Source organism: Nelumbo lutea, chromosome 5 (genome assembly GCF_056320005.1).
Source record: "Nelumbo lutea isolate HS-2025 chromosome 5, American lotus-T2T, whole genome shotgun sequence".
Taxonomy (NCBI): Eukaryota; Viridiplantae; Streptophyta; class Magnoliopsida; order Proteales; family Nelumbonaceae; genus Nelumbo; species Nelumbo lutea.
Window position 1 is genome coordinate 6,615,359 of NC_142688.1, and position 20,334 is coordinate 6,635,692.

Here is a 20,334-nt window from a genome sequence, read left to right on the forward strand (position 1 = left end):
TCCCTCTTATAGGGCAAATTTCTAAGTTTATAAAATTGACTAATTCTACTCTTACTAGTTCAAAATTGATTCGAGGTACCCCTATTTTCTGACAATTCTAAAACCTTCCATTTCATTAACTTTCCGTCATGCTGATCACATGTGATATCACGTGATCGATTTGTTTTTTAAACTTTCAAAAATACCCTTTGAAATCATTTAGGCAGCTTGGCGGCGGTTCTTCTCTCTCGTCCGAAACAGAGTAGAACAAATTCGTTGAGCGGCTTGGTCGTGACATGTTGTACATGGAGCTTCTTCACTACTACAACCCACCCATCAAACCATCGGATCTAGTCTATACCGGAACCGTACAAATTGGCAACAAGGGTGTTTCTACTCCAGCAAATGGACAAAACTAATTTTATTCCCTGTGTTTTACGTCCTCCCAAGAAAACCTAATTTTCTTCCTTCGATATCCACCAAATCTAGCAAAGCTTTTTCTCTATTTTATAGGCATTTCAGCTTCGAGAATCTAACCGGTCTGACCTGTAAATGTCGGTGATCTCCCATACCTGAAGACTCGACTTCAATGACATCACCAAACCTCGGAGTACTTTGCATATGAAACACTGGCCTCTCATCGAAATAGATGGTGGGTAGTGGTAAAAAGAAGGATAAAACGATGGAGGAGAGAGTGAAGATGAAACATAGGAGAATATAGAGAGGAGGAGGAAAGAAGAGGGGAGAATGGTTGGGTGATCCCACCGCTGGGTGGAGTTACAGGGCAGTGAATTATGCAAAGTGGAGAGAGAGAGAGATTGGAGTTGAGAGGGGGTTTTCGCCGTTGTCGCCCCTATTTGGTTCGCTTGTTCTCTACTTCTTCCAATAGAGTTTCAATCCAACCCCCACTATGCTCGAATCGCCTAAGGGACTTGCAGTGCAAGAGCATCCCTCCCACCATTCTTAGCATGGCGGCAACCGCCTTAGGGACTTTTGTGCTCGAATTTGCAAAAGATACTTGGAAGAAAATGTCAGTTGGGTATCTAAGTCAGTCCTTTGGCCATCGGTGATCATGGAACCTTTAATGGAATCACCATTTGAGATTTCCTGTTTCCTTCAAGCCAGCCAGTATGCTGTTTGGGGCGAACTTGGATTATGTTTCCCGGTCTAGATGTACGTAACGGGAGTACCTCGGCTTTGAACAACAATGAAGAAGGGAAGGGTATGGCAACCAGTTCCGCCATTGGTGGTGCCAATCGCCCAGAGGAGAAGATGATCATAAGCTATCAGGGCATGCCTCCGGCTAATCTCAATAAGCAAAGACGGCTCAGAGTGGAAATGGAATAGTTTTAGGGTACCCTTCCTTCGGAGTGGAAATAAAGCGGTGGGTTTTATTTTGAAAATTTGAAAAATAGTGAAGGGCAAATTTGATAATATTGAAACAGTAAAGATGGAGTTGCTCAATTTTCTAAATCTTAGGGGTAGTTTAATAAATTTGCCGATAGATGCTTCACACTTATCCGTTTTTATTATGAAGTGTGAATGCCGAAGGTCCCTCTCTCCCCGTGTGCTTGCTAGTTTCGGTTTGTAGTTTGGAGCAGTAGCAAGTAGCCTCGAACAGAGGTTAAATGCAAGGGTTAGTTCCCCGACCTCGTTTTGCAGAACTTCTGAATCGTCCATGGCGGAAGATTTCCCGTCTCCGAGCCTCCTCAACGCCAGATTATGCAAACCAGTCTCGCGGCGGTCTCCCGCGCTTTTACTCCGAAGCTCTTCCGCCTAGCAAGGCAAGCTGTATACCTATTTGTTTTTATAAACTAATTTTAGTTGTGTAACTGTTGTCTAAGATAGAAAATGTTTCGTTCCCATGGTTACTTTGTTGTGATTTTCAGTGATTAATACTAGAGATTAATGGATTCGTAGTTCTCTTGTAACATCACATTTATATTTTTCTAAGATGTGTATTTATGTCTATAAGTAACATTAAATTGAGATTACTCTCTGAACTACTTGTGGCGTTTTGAGCTCTTTACACGATTGAAGTGCAACTGTGCTTCTGAATTCGAGTATAATTCTTTTTATTTTTTTTTCTGAAAATCATAATATTGCTATCTTTTTCATCATTCTTTCCTTATTGCACATGTAAAAAACTGTAGGCAAATTTTTTATAATATATATTAGTGAGACCTAGGAGTTACATTTACCATATAAGCTAGTTATGAAACAGTAATACTGGAAGTAAATGCTAAGGATTGGGTTTGAGATAGAGCTACTGACTCAGAAGCATGGAAGAGAATGAGGTCATAGTGTCATACAGAGGATATACCAAGGCATCCTTCATTGAACCCGAAGTTCTAAAACTGATAGCATCAATGCAAAAGCTCTTGTTGCATCAGACATAACCGGCATGTTTAGGGAGACCACGTTTGAGTTAGATCAATTTCCAGAGCTAGTTCTAACTTGGTTATCCAAAGGAGGCATTATTCTAGCACGATACAAGCTTTTTATGGGTAAATTCTTGCCCACACCTCTTCCCTCCGAATTTTCTTGTTTTAGTTGAGTGTATAACCAATGTTCTAGTGTTTTGATTCCATATCTTTGTGATTTCAAAATTTGGGCCCGTATGCTTAGAGGCTAAAGCCTTTTCAATTGCACATCCACTTTGGATGCTTCTTAGTTTGAACTGTTAGAGTATGATTATTGTGCTTTATTGTAAATCTCTTTGCAACTTCAAATTATAGATCCGTGAGTTTGTTGGAGTGCCCCTTGATGTAGTAGTAGGTTGAATACAAGTTAGGGGATTTTGACTATAATAGAAAGAAGAGGAGGGTTAGGGTTTGGGCTGTATACAAGATAACACTTGATAATTTGAGAATAGGTGCAGAATTAGAAATGAGTGGAGGTGATGAGAAAGATCTGGAGGCACAGGTGGCAGTGATTTTGATCAATGACATTGATGTCTATGTGGAAATGGAAGGACACTAATTGGAGGAGGATCTTTTTAAGTGTGTAGTGGGAAGGTAAGGAAGGCTAGTTTGATGAGGCTACAAATTAAGATTCTATGTTGAGGCATCAATTTGGCTGGCAGGTTTAATCTGAAGAGGGTTTGTTATTAACTGAAGTTAGAGTGTTATACCTAGGAGTTATATTCACTAGAGTGTCCTAATAATTCAAGGGAAATGTCCAAACTACCCTGCTGCCTACAACTATGTAGATTACATAAAATAACATGGGACCACACTTATTAAACACTCCAATTCTTGCTATTGGTCAAGGGAAAAAAAGAAGGGAGGACAAGCAATAAATTATAATAGAATATTTAATATGGGGTGGATTTGCTAGTAGGGCCATTTAGCAAGGAATTCTAAATGACCTATTGAGATGTTGACTACTTAGGCTCTGTTCGACTGTTCCAAACCTTCTTTGAAGCCAGAGTACATTATTAGAGCTTTCTCAGCTCCCAGGGATTGATTAGTTTTTTCTTTTTCTTTTTTTTTTCTTTTCTTTTCTTTTTTTTTTCTGGTTTCTTCGTTGTAAGGCTGATCATTCTGAAGTTTTAACTGCAAGGTGACCTCATAAATGCTAAACTTTCAACCGAAACAGTGCAATGCATTCTTCCTAGTTCTGTTAGCTTACTTCTTTTTATGGTCCAGGTGCCATGCGGTCTTTCCAGTTCTAACAGAGTTGGTTCTCCAACTGCTTCAGATGCAAACATGATTCCTACTTTGTTAGATAAGAACTTCACTGTCTGGACAGCGTGTGTGAAAACCTGAATGCTCTTTTGAGAGTCAGGAGTCAGCTGTTACTTTTACAGATGCAGTTATTAGATCAATCTTCTATGTGTCAAGATGGTCTAGGGAACAAGAAGGTCCCACATGTAGTCTTTATCCCTATATGGGAGCCCATTTAGTATTGTTCATTAGGTTAAAGTGTGTTTGGTGTCTGTTGGGGGTGCCTAACTATTTCTTTCTATTTGTGCATCTTCTTCTCTCTAACTTCTGCAATTCTAAGAACCCAAGTCATTGTGAGTTTTAGTCCTTGTAAATAATGGACTAACTAAAATTCATTTGTTCTTTAATAAGGTCCTGCTCTTTGTGGTGCAACTCCATGCATTACTGGTGAGATGTTGTAGAATTTTCTTTCCCAATAATAGTGAGGCTACAGTCCTTGTGATTATTTTCAACCGAGATCCTCGGCTACCTTCTTTGTCATAATTATCTTTCTCCTTTACTCTCTCAACTCACTATGTCTGTTTGTGTGCTAGTCAAACTTTCAGGGTGGGGGAGGGTGAGGCAGAAACAAGCCCAGGCCAGAGCAAACAACATCCACTGCTTTACCAACTGAGCCAACCAACTTGAACCTTCTTGTGCCTAATTCTGTATCAACCAAATCCTGATCCAAAAAGACATAATTTGTTGTTTCTTTTGGTAAGGCCAGCCTTTTAGTTCTAAAATGGCTGCCTGCATATCACATGCATATACTTTCTATCTGATGGTAGATTGATGGATGGTAAAGCTCTTATAGCTATTAGTGGATGGTAAAGCTCCACTTCAGTGTTAGTAAATGGCCTAACACTGAGTTTGGCTATTTTGAACGATGAATCAGAAAATTCAGTTAGCAAGAAAAGAATTTCCTTCAGTAAGAATGTTTCATTTCGTTCTTGTCAACCTTATGCATTTGGGTCCTGATTGGACATGGTATATTTGTTAATGTTTTTTTCATTTTTCTCTTATCATAATGTAATTATTTTTTATCGTTATTGATTATAAAGTGAAGCAGGGTGGTGTTGTTAGAGTACAAGGTGATGAGTTTTGGCATATGTCGAAGGTCTTACGGATGACCATCAGTGATAGGTAGGGTAATGTTTATCACTTTTGATTGGAGTAGGACATGATTATATTGATTCTTTAATATCTAGGAATGGTAATTGACCTTGGACTAGGACATGCTTGTAACCTATTGATATGGGTTGAACAATTATTATTTTTTATTAAAAAAGGGTTTTTGTTAGTATGTAGATCCTTACTGTAGTCTGTATAGCATAAGATACTTTTAAGAGGATTGTGAAGGGGATAGCATATATAAATATGATACTATGGAATGCAGATGAATATATTTCCTTATCCATGCTGCTACTTGAAATGGAGGGGTCAAAGAGCTGCAATATATTGGTGTTCGAGATTGGGTAGCCATATGTCATAAGCTAATGATACTTTAGGTAGAGCTTCACATATATAATGACATTCTACCTCAATGTGTTTGGTGCATTCATGAAAAATATAATTGGATATTAATTTAGATTTGCACTTATGATTTATAAACATAGTAGTGGAATGGAGGTGATTATAACCTTGAGGCCTTGGAGAAGCTCATGAAGCTAGAGAATTTCTCATGTAGCAGAGGACATGGAACAATACATTGCTTTAGTGGACAACTTGGGAAATGGAATTCCTTTTTATTGCATTTGCAGGATATAAGATCATCTAAGACCATGCACTAGCTAGAGATTAACCGATGGATGTTAGGATAACCTGCCTACATCAATGTGAGTCCCTTGATCAGTACTATTCCATGCACTAGCTAGAGATTAACAGACTTCCCTCATGGACCCTTTATCTGCAGTCCCCTCATCAGCTTCTTTTTTCCGATGAGGATGCCTACCACGTCCCACTTAAGGTCTTTGGATGTGTTTGCTTTGTCTATGACATGAGTCCTTCTAGACTAAAATTTGATCCAAAGTCTATCAAGTGTGTCTTCTTGGTATATTCATCAATTTAGAAGGGTTACCGTTGCTATGATCCTTGTTCTAGTAAGAGACATGCGTCCAAAGATGTTACCTTTTTTGAGTTTACTCTCTTCTTCTCATATTGTTCTTCTCTTTAGGGGAGAATGTTAATGAAGATTGGACTACTTTTTGCATGCCTATTCCCGTGTTGGTTGCAACTGATGCTCCTAACCTCTCTTCTCCTCTTGTATGTGGTGGTAGCAGTGCTCCTCCTTTGCCCCCTCCAGAAACTCCTATTCCTCAATCTTGGCACTAGTGGTTTGTTAGATGTAAAAGGAGGATGACTCTAGAGACTAAATGTTCATTACAATCTGACTTCTTGGACCCAGGTAATTTTGAAACTGAACCTCTCCTTGTTTCTCATGCTTGTGTTGAACCTATTACTAAGCCTCCAAATTAGGGGTGGATTCGAGCCAAGCTGAGCCGAATGAGCCTGAACCTTGAGCTCGAGCTCGACTTGAGTAAAAAATTCATAAGCTCGAGCTCAATTTTGAGAAAAAATATTTTATAAAAATAAAAAATTATATATAAATTTTTTTATTTGATATTTAAAAAACTAAGAATTATAATAACTAATAATTATAATTATAATTCGAGCCGGCTCGCGAGCCTCACGACTCGTTTAATAATCGAGCCAATGAATTGGGCTCGAGCTTGGTTGAAACCGAGCCGAGCCGAGCTCGAGCAGCTCGTGGAAAGCTCGGCTCATTGCCACCCCTACTCCTAATGTGAGTCCTGACCTTGACCTCCCTATTACAGTCCGCCAAGCAGAAAGGATATGTGTTAAATATTCTATCTCAAATGGATTCTTTGGTTCAAACTAAAGACTAAAAGCTTTGTTATTTTCGCTGATCTGTACAGTTATTCAAAGCAGTTTAAAGATTGAAAATATGAACATTTTAGTCAAAGCAGTCTAAAAGCAAGGCCCCCACACGCTTCAACTACAGGCTCTTAAAGTAATTACAGTTTGTTAAAGATACATGATAAAGCGATTTTACTTAATAAATTGTCCATAACATCTAAAGTTTCAAATCCTTTTGAGTGCTGGGGAGACAACCTTAGAAAATTCTGATTTTGTGAGATCCTATAAACTACTTTTCCTAGTTCTGTATCTACAATCTTATTGCTTATTTCTGCTCAATCTAATAGCCCTAGCTTTATTGTTTAGTTCTGCCTAGTAATGTGTTGAATTATGTAAACCTATTAGACCAAAACTCTCATGATAAATATATCTATACATATAATGAATCTTCTGACTTAAATCTTAGTTTCAATTAATCTCTTGCATCTTCATCTTGATTTCAATGCTTAGATTGAATATAATAAATTTTAATCTGGATATGTGCTAGCTTGTTTGCTCCTGTAATGGTTTTCCATGACATCACATTGTAAGGGTAGAGCTCTTCAATGGAAGAGGAGGTGTGGTCAGATGCTGCATTCAGAAGATTGACCAAACAGGGCTGGATGTCATTGCACTGGAAGAGCCACAAGTATTTCTTCCTAAAGGGACACAGTGGCATGTCTTTGCAGCTTTTGGTGAGTCTCTAATTATTGCGGTATTTTAAGTAGTTCTATTTTATTCTAATGTATGCAACTTGGTAATTATGTGTTTCAAATTGCTGCTGTTCAGGTACATTGAAGGGCAGTCGGGCAGATTGGCTGGTTGAGAAATGCACAGTATGTTCTAAATGTCAATATAGAGACTATTTTGTTGAAACCTTGGTTTTTACCTAGCAGACAGTTCTTTTTCTCCTCAGGAGCTAGGAGCAAGTAGCATAACACCTCTTCTAACTGAACGTTCACCTTCAATATCAGAAAATCGTGTAGACAGGTTGCAACGGGTCATCCTAGCTGCTGTTAAACAATGTAGGTGACCAGTTCTAATTAGTTGTCAAAATATTCGGTCTTAATATGAGATTTGTTTTCTCTATCTCACCTTGATTTGTAATTTTAGTACTCATTTAGGGCATGGGGTTGAAAGTCATTTGAATCATTTCACATGTGAAACTTAAGTTAGGGCGTGTCTATTTTAAATTTATTTATGCTGTTCTTATTTGGTATTTTCTTAAGATTTGTTAATTTTTCTTTACTAGGTCAACGGCTGCACGAAATGTCTATGAATCCTCCTACCAAAATTGGCAGCCTTTTGCCTATTGTGAGTTTTCTTTTTTCCCCTAGTATATTTAATATATTTCCAAGATATTTTGATTATAGTTTATTGAAAAAACACTTAACAATGGCTGCACGAAATGTCTATGAATCCTCCTACCAAAATTGGCAGCCTTTTGCCTATTGTGAGTTTTCTTTTTTCCCCTAGTATATTTAATATATTTCCAAGATATTTTGATTATAGTTTATTGAAAAAACACTTAACAAGGCAATGATCAATTATGGTTGTCCTAGTTTTCCTTAGAAATGAAGTATTTTAAGAATTAATATATTAAGTTTTGTACTGGATATTTTATAGACTTCCTCATGAGGCATGCTTTACCTTTTATGTCAGGTGTCTGTTTTTCATCAATTCAATGTCCATGAATGAAAATATTAGAAGACAACTCCTCTTAGTTACATTTGTGTTGCTCCTGTTCTAGGTTGCCCAGTCAAAGCTGTCTTTCATAGCGGTGGCAGAAGCAACTCCCCTTATTACTACCCTGACCTGCTCAAGAGTAGAAGCAAGTGGGCTCATAATAATTGGACCAGAAGGGGGTTAGTACACATTATACTTAATCCACCCCTATTTTCTTCATCTCTCGTTTATATGCATGTGTGTATTTTGGTGAAACTTTAGATTTAGTGTAGCAGACTGCTTTGGTTCAATATTGCTCTGGTTTAATCTGGGCTTACCATAGTCTGAACCCATACTAAACTGATGCTGTGGCCTCACAATTTAAAAGATAAGTAAAAGAAAGAGGAAGGAATGTGTTATTGAATCATCATTAGACTGGATGGTTTGCACATTTTCCCATGCAGATAATCTGGTTTGGCAATTCTGTCTATTGCAGCATTTCAATTCAATTTGCCAACCAAATAGGTACTCTGGCAGGGAATACTTCCTAGTTCAACCTGATCTAAGCAACCACTCTAGTCGAGTTTTTACAACATTATAACATATAGTTGATTGGTTTAGAGCTTAGACAGGTTACTTTAACATGTATTGGTCAAGAAAATTTATATAGTTATCAAAATATGAGATTGATGTCAAGGGTTTTACCTTTATAAAAGAGCTACTAATTTATTTGCATTTTTTGTTGGGTTTCTAATGTTTCAGACTTCACTGAGAAGGAGGTGAAGATGATGACTGAAGCAGGTGCTACTGCTGTTGGGCTTGGGCCAAATCGTCTAAGGGTTGAGACTGCGACAATGACACTTTTGGCAACTCTGATGTTATGGTCTGACTCTCAACAGCAACAAGATCCCTAACTGGTCCAGTCATTAGTCCACTTCTAGACCCATGTATGTGCATTTCTGGGACACCTTTTAAAATTGTTGGATCCTTTGTCATCCTTAATCCCCAAATCATTACTCGTGTAAGAATATATTCTACATGAAGGCTATACAAAGGGAAAAAAATGAACATGAATAGGGGGAAAAGATTAACAGTTTATCCTGGTTTTGATTCCTCATCAGCTTATACCTTTTAGGGTCCGTTTGGTTAGTGGGAATAGAGTTCTGGAGTAGGAATCAGAATGGTCATTCCAATTCCAACCAATTCCAATTCCAACCATTTGGTTGGATGGAATTAGAATCTGATTCCCATTCCTGGTGGAATGGCATTCCCCTATTTGAGGGAATGACCATTCCCTCCCCCTCCCTTGGGAATGAGAATCCTATTCCAGTTGATTCCAATTCCTGTCTGAACCAAACGGGCAGGGGTAATAGACCATTTCAATATGATTCCGATCCTGACTGTGAACCAAATGGACCCTTAGTTGATTGTAGTGATTTCAAGCTGAATGGATTTTCAGAGTATCCCATGGACTTGTTGCTTGAAGTGCTTTTGTTGCTTTGGCAGAGCAATTAAATAGATGGACAAATCAACCATTTGTTTTTAGCACCTAATATCAATCATTTACATGAATGAAGGATGACATTAAAGAAATGGTGCCTATAGAATCAGAGCAGGATGAATGAAGTGGTGATGTTCTTAAGAGTATTGTTGGTTGAGGTAAACAAGCCACAAGCTGAAGGGATTTTCAGAGTATCCCATGGACTTGTTGGTTGAAGTGCTTTTGTTGCTTTGGCAGAGCAATTAAATAGATGGACAAATCAACCATTCGTTTTTTGCACCTAATATCAATCATTTACATGAATGAAGGATGACATTAAAGAAATGGTGCCTATAGAATCAGAGCAGGATGAATGAAGTGGTGATGTTCTTAAGAGTATTGTTGGTTGAGGTAAACGAGCCATGTTGAAGGAATATGTTTTATGTGATAGTTGTAAGACCAGCCATACTTCATGGGAATAGAATGTTGTGGCAATCAAGAATCAAGGCATCCACAATTTCACATGATAGTTAACATGGACATGATATGATGTTCTGATGGGTAAGGAGCCATCTTGCCCAGGTTTGGCAAGGATATGCCATAGGTGGTAAGAGCACGTGTTTACATAATTATTACTAAAATTCAAACACATATTCAGGGTTCATTTGAAGTGTTTTAAGTATTACCCATGAGAAATGGGATTAGAAAGAACATAATTAACGATACATTCAGAGGTCATGGGTGGGAATCTAGTTGTAGTCTAGATAGGTGAAAAGATAACAAAAGTCGACTAACGATTAAATGGTCTAGTCATGTGCATATGTGAAATCATAAAATGTTTTTCCTGCTCTTGGATTTCTTTGGTTATATGAGCACATCTTCATTGCTATCTGTATTACTGAAATATGATGACGAAAACTGAAAATTATGGTACTTGAGAAGGAATGAAGTGGATTAATAGTATTATTATCCCCTCTACATAATTGTTATTGATGCGAAATTGTTAATCTATGATCAAGGTTTGCATCTTGTCAGAGAAGTCGAGAACAAAAAATAGAAGCTCAAAATACGATGGGAAATAAAAGACAATCCCATGGTTTGAGATGTTTTACACTTTTACTTCGTTAGATGCTTGTGTTGGCATCTCATCAGAGAGAAGTGTTCATGGTGTTCTGCATGTCTACAAGTGTTTTATATTTCCTCTTAGCCACTTCGATTACAACTGTTCCAACTTTCCTAGCCTTATATTGGCGCTCATGAAAGTTGAAAATTAAAATCCAGTTTTCCTTGTGTTTTCTTTAAACTGACCTTTCAAGTTTGTATTTTATTTTAAAATCTTCTTTTCATCTGTTCTTTCTTCAGTCCTGTAAGCTTACAAGAAAACTTATGGACTGAGTGTTTAATATTCAACATAGATGTGCTTTGTGGCCCATTGTTTGTTATTTTCTTTTGATGTTTCTTTGCCTTCATTTGTTGCAGTTTTGACTTTGATTCTCTCTAGGACTGGTAGATCTATATGAGGCAGGTTTTTATATGTTGGTTCTGTATATTGACAGGAACACAATTCAATATTATTAGCACACGACACGAGAGGAGCGATGGGGCCACCATTCCATTGCTCCATCTGCTACAAGTCAAGACACAAGCGTACATGAATTCTTGTAAGTTGCAACCGTTCAATCTAAAAATGTTATATTGGATATTTGACAAAATTCTCTTCCAATGCCAATTATGCGCAATCAGGTTGTATGTTGATCATCAATAACCAAGGGGCTGTTTGGAAAGTCTTCTTAAATAAATCTTTCGACAACCCAGCAGACCGAAAGACATACCTATTTTTTTTTTTTTTGGACTTTGCCTTTAAAGGCCAAGATTGTTTGGCAAGTATCCTGGTCTACGGGCTGTTAAAAACAGAGAAGAAGGAAAAACCAAATTTTGGTCTTTGGGCCTTTGAAAAACCAGGAAAACCTGGGGGGGGGGGGGAGGGAACCCCAAATGCCCTAGAGGTTTAGGCTCCTTTTGGCATTCCTTGTTTTAAGGACTTATCTCCTTCAGTTAAAACCTCATTTTTTATAAGTGCATTTTAACTGAAAAAAAAAAAAAGATGGAAGTCCTTAAAATAAGAATGCCAAATGCAACATTGGGATCATCCAGCTAGATTCTATAGTTTAGCTTTCCCCTTTTAAATCCATCACTTTGATTCAGTGACCCGAAGACATTAGACTCGTCCATCAAAAACAAAGAATACAATACAAACGGTCAGTGTCTTGGATCTTGAGCCACATGACCCTGGAACGGTGAGCGGGGAAGAGCTTTCACAATTAATTTAGCGAATTCGGATTTTCAAGAGGTCTACTCCAAATATTGGGCGAGTCATAACGCAACATGTTAACTCTGTACACATGGATCCCATTTGTCATAGACGTGGCGTATCATCTTTACCGTCCTGGGACAAGAGAGCTCAGATCTGCTACCTAACAGATGTTTCCACATCACTACCCACGAGATATGACAACTGCACATTGGGAATATCCCCTTGTTCATGGGAGATGTTTCCAATACATGTGGTGGTGCTCTGTAGGTATGGATGGAGTTCAAATCTGCACCCCATGGCCTGGCGTTCCGAAAATGCTCCACACAATGAAAATCAGCCAAGTGTCCTCTCACATGCATTTTCTCCTCAGAGTGTGCGGAGCTAAAAAGGACTAGTCTGCAAGTCTCTCGACCTGCACTGTGTAACCTGACCCCTGCATCTCATCCATTCAAGCTGGGCAATATATCCGGCGTCTCTCTCTCTCTCGTCCTAGAAGTTCATAATTAAATTTGGACTACATTCGGCCTATCAGCCCCTAGATAATCGATTCTGGCGATCATACCGTCCTGCAATACCTCTATTGTACTATATTTCTTTTTTCTTTTTGTATTTTCGCCAACCTTCCTGATCCGAGTGGTTAAAGATACATGTTAAACTACAAAATACTATTGATTAATTCTCCATTCATCGTGTTAAACAACAATCTCATTAAGAAATTTATAGCTCCGTTCATGAATTCATGTTTTCATTCACCTTTGCAGGGATCTCTTTGACAATCCATTTATAGAATTTAAAACATCAAATTTAGAAAGTTGTGAACAAAATATGTGAAACAGAATATTAGTATATTACCATACGAAAATGCTAAAGAGGACGAACCCTTAAAGTAGTTGGATGGAGAGTTTAAATTTATCAAAACCATGATAAAAGACTCCAAGAATACCCATCTTCCAAATTCAAAGAGGGGAACAATCGGAGAAAACATTATAGAAAAACAACCAAACCCACTTTACAGGGCTTTTAGGAAAAAAATGAGAGAACCACAGATATTTATCCTCCATACAGCGAGAAATATGTACCAAAAGTGTAAAACAGAAAAAAATGAAAATAAGAGAAGAAAAAATGCCTGAAATGAGATCAAACAGGAACCCATTTGAAGTTCAATGCAGAACACCCGGGACTATAAATCCCTCGATAAAATCTATATAAAAGTAAATACAAAAACTTACTGAAGAAACTTGAAAACAAATTTTATGGATTTATATCAAAGTAGCACCAAAAAAGTTCCTGAGAGGTTGACGAATTTTCTAAGGTGTACGGACGGGCGAGTTGCGTGCACAAGGTTTTTGCGTTGCGGAGAAACGAGTGAAGTGTGGTGGCCTGGTGGGAGTCTGGTAGTACGTGTAGGAGGTGAAACGTGGAGCTGAGTTTGGTTGTCTGGCGCTGGAGAGCAAGCGTGGAGTTCAAGGTTAGTTCTCGACCGAAATGAGATGACATTTCGGGAGGAAACTTTTGGGAGCTAACAGAATGAATTAACGTCCCTGACGTTAGTTTCGCACGCATCAGGACAAGTGCAAGAGCGGGAGGAAACTTGGCAGGCTTTCATTGTATGAGGCGTTTTTGGGGCGCGAATTTGAATTTAACGTAGGAAGGGTAGCAGATCCCGAGTCGGGACAAGAATCGTTTATCGGTATTTTGGTGCAGGCACCGGCCACTGAGCATGGTGTAAGTTGGACACCTGATGGTAATAACTCTTATTAGCCAATAATACATGATTTTGTTTTTCAAAACAAAGACAACTGCCGGTAACCGTAAACATCCCCATGGCTTTACCTGGGGAGGGGGTTCGGCTTCAGTCAAAACTTGATGGGTTTGTCGAACATCATGAGAGAATGACACGCGTTTATAAACGTGTGTGCATTTCTCATTCGTGCCGGAATGGTAAACGGGCGTTTACCATGAACCCCATTAGTCAAACACTCATTCAAAATATTTTTGTGAAAACATCTTTTGTTCTCTTCTTTTCCATCTCTCCAGTCTCTACTAAAACCTTTGATTCTGTTATCCTTTCCAACCGGCGAAGGCAAGCTTTTTTTAGCGATCGGAAAAAAATGTTTATTGCTTTTCTCCTTGTGGTGGTTCATCTGCAACTAAAACCTCCAAAGTCAAAAGGCATCAATGGCTTCATCTGCAACTTTGTGCTTCTATGGTTTCAACTGCAACAATTTCATCTGCGGTGGTTCAATTACTTTGTGCTTCTACAAGTAAGGCTTAAAGTATCGGAAACATAAGGTGTATCGAAAAGATAATTTTAAGAGATATCGAGATACACTTTGGATACGTATGAATGCGGACGAAAAATCAAGATACACATAAATATGCTAAAAAACTCAAATAAATCCAAAAAAATATATTAATAATGATAGTTATAAGTTTTATATGATTTAAATAAGTTGTTTAAAAGTAAAAAAAAACTATAATTTAATGGTCTATATAAAATTCGAGATATCGGAACACACTTAGTAACTATTGACAAATGATGGAATAACTAAAATGTGAAAAAAAAAAACTAAAATGTATATTGATATATATTGTTTTGAAATAATCAATATAATTTATCTTAATATTTTACTAATGCATAAATTTTAATAATTAATTTTAACATTTATTGATAACCATACACTAAGAAAAAGAGAAAATTTACTTAAAAATAAAAATGCATAAACCTATAACAAGCAAATGGGCGTGGCTTAGTGGTGAACCTCTCTAGTTGTTAAAGCCTAATGTCCAAGGTTTGAATCTTGCTATTGGTAAGTTTGTAGTTTTATACTAACAAAACGAATTTAATGAGAAAGAGGATTATTAATTAACGAAATTAATGAGAAGAGAATTCCAATTAAGCGTTAAAATTGAAATTCAAATTTAAAAGGACTAGTATCAGGGTGTATTGAATTGTTTCGGATATCGACCGATAAAGACTTGAAACAGCCCGATACAGATAGATACATACGAAAAAGAACACTATAGATAATTTCTATGCGTTCCGTGTATTGGATTTATATCGGAACGATGCGTATCGGTCGATACGGTCCAATACGTTGCGAAATTTGAAACCTTGTCTACGGCATCATTTTACTTTGTGCTTTTCTCCATGCGGTGATTCAATTCGAAAAGATAATTTTAAGAGACATATCGAGATACACTTTGGATACGTATGAATGCGGACGAAAAATCAAGATACACATAAATATGCTAAAAAACTCAAATAAATCCAAAAAAATATATTAATAATGATAGTTATAAGTTTTATATGATTTAAATAAGTTGTTTAAAAGTAAAAAAAAACTATAATTTAATGGTCTATATAAAATTCGAGATATCGGAACACACTTAGTAACTATTGACAAATGATGGAATAACTAAAATGTGAAAAAAAAAACTAAAATGTATATTGATATATATTGTTTTGAAATAATCAATATAATTTATCTTAATATTTTACTAATGCATAAATTTTAATAATTAATTCTAACATTTATTGATAACCATACACTAAGAAAAAGAGAAAATTTACTTAAAAATAAAAATGCATAAACCTATAACAAGCAAATGGGCGTGGTTTAGTGGTGAACCTCTCTAGTTGTTAAAGCCTAATGTCCAAGGTTTGAATCTTGTTATTGGTAAGTTTGTAGTTTTATACTAACAAAACGAATTTAATGAGAAAGAGGATTATTAATTAACGAAATTAATGAGAAGAGAATTCCAATTAAGCGTTAAAATTGAAATTCAAATTTAAAAGGACTAGTATCAGGGTGTATTGAATTGTTTCGGATATCGACCGATAAAGACTTGAAACAGCCCGATACAGATAGATACATACGAAAAAGAACACTACAGATAATTTCTATGCGTTCCGTGTATTGGATTTATATCGGAACGATGCGTATCGGTCGATACGGTCCAATACGTTGCGAAATTTGAAACCTTGTCTACGGCATCATTTTACTTTGTGCTTTTCTCCATGCGGTGATTCAATTACTTTACTTTGTGCTTTTACGGCTTCATCTGCAGTGGTTCAATTACTTTGTGTTTCTACGGCTTCATTTTACTTTGCGCTTTTTTCCCTGCGGTGGTTCAATTACTTTTCTCCCTATGGTGGTTTTAAGGCATCAACGACTTCATCTACAACGGCTACATTTTACTTTGATATATTTTAGAACAGAAAAAATCATTTTTGGGTTAATTTGTTTCTGGTATAGTTTAGTACATAACAATAATAAAATCATTTTTGAGTTAATTTGTTTCTGTGTTATTTTTTTTTTCTTTTGTAAAATCATTTTTGGGCTATTGCTGGTTAAACTCATGGACTCCTGAGGATCAAACAAATCCTCCCCTTCTTCAACCTCCAAATCAAATGCAGCATCCACCTTTGATGAATCCTCGGCCCCATCAAAGAAAAACCGAAAACCGCTTTTTTTATAATCCTCTTGACTCCCCAACCCTTACTAATCCAATCCTAATGGCAGCGGGATTTTCCTTTTTCTGTTTATCATGTTTTTCCGGCATCATAGTCCAATGCAAAGCATACCTATGAATGCAAAGAAATACACTACAAAACAATGGAAAAGAAATAAAGATGACTCTAGCTGAGATTGTGATGGGAACTCTGCGTCCCAACTGGCAGCAACCAAGATGCAAGATGGAGTCTCCACCGTGGAGAACCCACCCATCCCGTTGTACCTTAAAAAACCATTTGCACCACCATATGTACTGCCTTAGTGGTATATCATTTTTTGAGATCATAGATTCCTTTCCTTTATCTTCAAAATGTTGTTTGAAATGAAATAAATCTCCACATCACTGTCGACTCCATTTCTTGATAAAGCCTTCATAATTGTTTTGCAACTGCTTTCCCCATTCACTCTTTGTTGCTTCCAATCTTTCGCAAAATGTAGACCTGATGCTATCGGGCTAGATTCAGCTAAAAGGAAATTTAAGGGTGTCCACCAGCACGAGTATTTTTGTTTCTCAAAATCAAAATTGAAACTTTAAAATATATACACAAAAATTGTATATCGTGAGTTTTCAACAAATTAAAAAAAAAAAAAATAATAATAATACATAAATAAATAAATAATAAATAAATTAATTAATTAATTACTAAAATCAAGGTTTTTAAAATTGAATCGGACAATAAACCAGTCAGGGGTCCGGTTCTTGGGTTGAACAGTCAAATCGTTTGAACTAAATGAACGGCCCGCTCTGACAAAAAAATAAAAAATGGCCAAACTGTTAGATGGTTCAAATAATTCGACCACCTGAGTCGATGGTTTTCTAATCAAATCAACGGTTTTTGACAAAATAATAGTTCCAAGGTAAAACGGAATCGGTCATCCCGATTTTTCCAGTCCAACCATCTGGTCTGGTCCAATTTTAAAAACCATGACTAGAATCATCTGACTCTCAGTATTCGTAATCTTGTTCAACCTCAATAGAAATATGTTGTGTACGATACAATGATATTATCCACATTTTGAACCTTGCTTAAATAATTATTACCCCATCAAAAACAATATGATTTAGCTGATGTAGATGTGGAGCATACCTATTGACACCCACCTAATTGTAATGCCTTGATACTAATGTCTAAAACTTCTCCCAACTTTTAGATGCCTCCAAAGAACCCCCCCTAACATATTCCATTAAATAGCGTTATAAAAAATAAAAGAAAACAAACTTAGTGCTCTACCCATCACACATAATGTATTGTTCAAATATGTGCTTTATAGTATTCCCAAAATGCCCTTAAGCAATGACTGTTCTACAAATGAATAAGATGCCACAGACATACAAGCGAGGGATGGGGGTTTTTGGGTTAGGGGGGTGGGTAGCCCCATGAACAAAAAAAAAAAAAAATGAATTCATGAGGAAGTGGTCATATTCATGTTAGGTGTTGATGCATTATATTGAGGGTCATGATCAATGATTAGATCTTTGAAAGTATTAGACAAATCTGTTTAATATAAATTTGGGCATACCATTCATAGGTGTGATTTGAATAAACTGATTTTTTAGAGAGAGAGAGAGAAAACATGTGCCAGATGTCATTTTAAAATTACTTTTCATGGAACCCATGAGAAAATGTGACATATAGGAAGTATATGATTTTTAAAACCTTGTGACATGGGTTAATTCATATATTATAAAACGTGACATAAGGTCTTTAGTTCATATTTTCTATTGTAAACTTTAAGAATTCAGCTTCCCTTCCCAAATTTTGAAGAGGGTCTGGGTCTTGGACTTTTGGTCCTTAATTCATATTATAAAAATACTCGGCCTGTTCTTATTCTTCCTAACCAAACCAATGCCCATCCAATCAATTGGAGTGATCCTTACCCACTGATCAGACGGCAAGACTTATGCACTTGTATGAAAAGGTTTGAGGTCAAATAGATCCATCAATGGACTCTGCATCGTTTCAATTTCCTATTCCAAAATATCTCGTCTCAGCCACTCATTAATTTGAGTTATGGCAGACTGTCTCCATACGCTATTGAAAATTGAACTCGTGGCTCCCACTTCTCATTGCAAGTCAGCTATTCAAGCTAACCACAATTTGGAGTGGGATTTCCTTCTACAAAAACCAACTGCCTAGTCTTTAATCCAATTGCATGAATTAGATGACCATAAAAAAAGTAGTTGTAATTACTCTCCAGTCTTCAGTGGTCCCTTTTGCCGTTTTGCGGTCTGATATCGTTAGTGGAGTGGAGTAATTGTTATTGATGCTCATGCCATAGTACAGGGTGGTTTTTGTTACAAATAAAACCGAGGGCTATGATTGGACTGTTAACATGGGCGACGTGGCTTTATTATTCACCGTTGAAATGGGTTCTCCTTCTGATCTGGCGAAGCCGATCAAATTGGTTCGAGTCTTTGAGGTGATTTGTACATGATTATCCAGAATATGGGTCACGGACTCACGGTCAAGGAATAGGATGGAGTATTCGTTTTCTTTCCGGAGGCGAGGGCCTAGGGCCGGTTAGATTTTTAGAATTTTAGAATCTTGAATCAAGGCAATGTCGGGTCGGGTCGGGTTCTACTGGCAAATATTACCAAAGGAACAATGCGATGTAGAGATCAGAGCCGTCCAAAATCCAAAAATGCTGTAAAGCATTAGGCTGACCGCTCGAGTCTCGTCTGCGACTGCGAGGCCCAAGCTTCAATAAATACAGTGAAGGCAAGGCGAGGAGTCGAATCTCTCTCTTCTCTCCAATCTCCATGAGGAGGAATGGAGGACCATGACCAAGAGAGAGAGAGAAAACATGGAACGGATGCTACCGTGACTGAAGAATAGATTTGGTAAGTAAGAAAAGTGTTTCTCATCTCTCTGCTATTGTTGTGAGGAAAATAGCAGGTAGTAACTTGTCATTCAAAGTGAGAGTGAGAAAGGTGGATAGATAGTTGGAAAAAGAGAAATGGCGAATCAGTTGGAGAACTTAGTTCAGTCGATCAAATCGAAGGTGAGAGCTCTGAAGAAATCGAAGAAGCCCTACATGAAAATGGACAGGAGTTCTAGCGTTAAAGTCGAGATCCGAAGCAGGCAAGCTAGAAAGCTCATTGACAAAACCTTGAGGGTGGCGGATCGTCCAGGAAAGAGAAGTATTTCTTGACGTCTCCTTTCATAGAAAGGCTCTTTCCGTTGAGTTTATTTTCCTTCATCCATCTCTGTGAATATAAACATCTCTTTGTCTTTAGTTTTAATCAAGCGCTTATGTTTTATCACTGTGTTTCCATCCGTAGAACATGCCGGATTTGTTTTTTCCAGCCGGATGGCTTGTTTTGCGCTAGGGTTTTAAACTGTCTCGTTGAGCTTAAAAAAGGAGCAAAAAAAAAAAAAACTAATTTGTTATGAAATCGCTATGTAACCGTCAAGTTTGAATCTTACCTCTTTCTGTTATCTTCTGACTTCTGTTCGGTGCGTATGGAGATCGAGGGGTTCTGACGGATTCTACTATAGTTGATTCCCATCGTTTATTTAATGTGGTTCATTTTTCATTTCATCTCTGGAGATGTTTAGGTTTTTCGTTTTCGTGGAGAGTGCAGATGAAAACTGTTGATGTTGGTTGCACCTTGCACGACACGAATCATGTTTTTAGTGGCTGCGTTGTAGTATTCACAAACGGTAGTGCAGGGGTTCCACGATCACGATGCATGATGGGTGTGATATTTTTTTCTGTCATTTGGAGTTCAAAAGTCAAAACTGGACGGCTTAG

General features: G+C 37.3%; 2 protein-coding genes across 4 annotated transcripts; both read left to right on the plus strand.

Annotated features, from left to right (window-relative positions):
* Window positions 1-1,482: 1,482 nt before the first annotated feature.
* LOC148850047 (methyltransferase) lies at window positions 1,483-11,546 on the plus strand. Of its 3 annotated transcripts, none has more exons than XM_088946578.1 (9): window positions 1,483-1,763; window positions 4,753-4,829; window positions 7,155-7,297; window positions 7,392-7,438; window positions 7,519-7,627; window positions 7,855-7,916; window positions 8,353-8,467; window positions 9,030-9,214; window positions 11,304-11,546. In XM_088946578.1, exons 1-8 carry the CDS (start codon window positions 1,608-1,610, stop codon window positions 9,179-9,181), a joined length of 861 nt encoding a protein of 286 aa, XP_088802704.1. In that variant the 5' UTR covers window positions 1,483-1,607; the 3' UTR covers window positions 9,182-9,214; window positions 11,304-11,546. The 3 variants fall into 3 exon arrangements, with proteins under 3 accessions (XP_088802704.1, XP_088802705.1, XP_088802706.1); XM_088946579.1 differs by having other exon boundaries at window positions 1,486-1,763; window positions 4,756-4,829; XM_088946580.1 differs by lacking the exon at window positions 4,753-4,829 and having other exon boundaries at window positions 1,527-1,763.
* A 7,664-nt stretch (window positions 11,547-19,210) lies between these two features.
* Window positions 19,211-20,018, plus strand: LOC148850048 (uncharacterized). The gene has a single exon (XM_088943500.1). It carries the CDS (start codon window positions 19,537-19,539, stop codon window positions 19,729-19,731), a length of 195 nt encoding a protein of 64 aa, XP_088799626.1. The 5' UTR covers window positions 19,211-19,536; the 3' UTR covers window positions 19,732-20,018.
* Window positions 20,019-20,334: the final 316 nt, after the last annotated feature.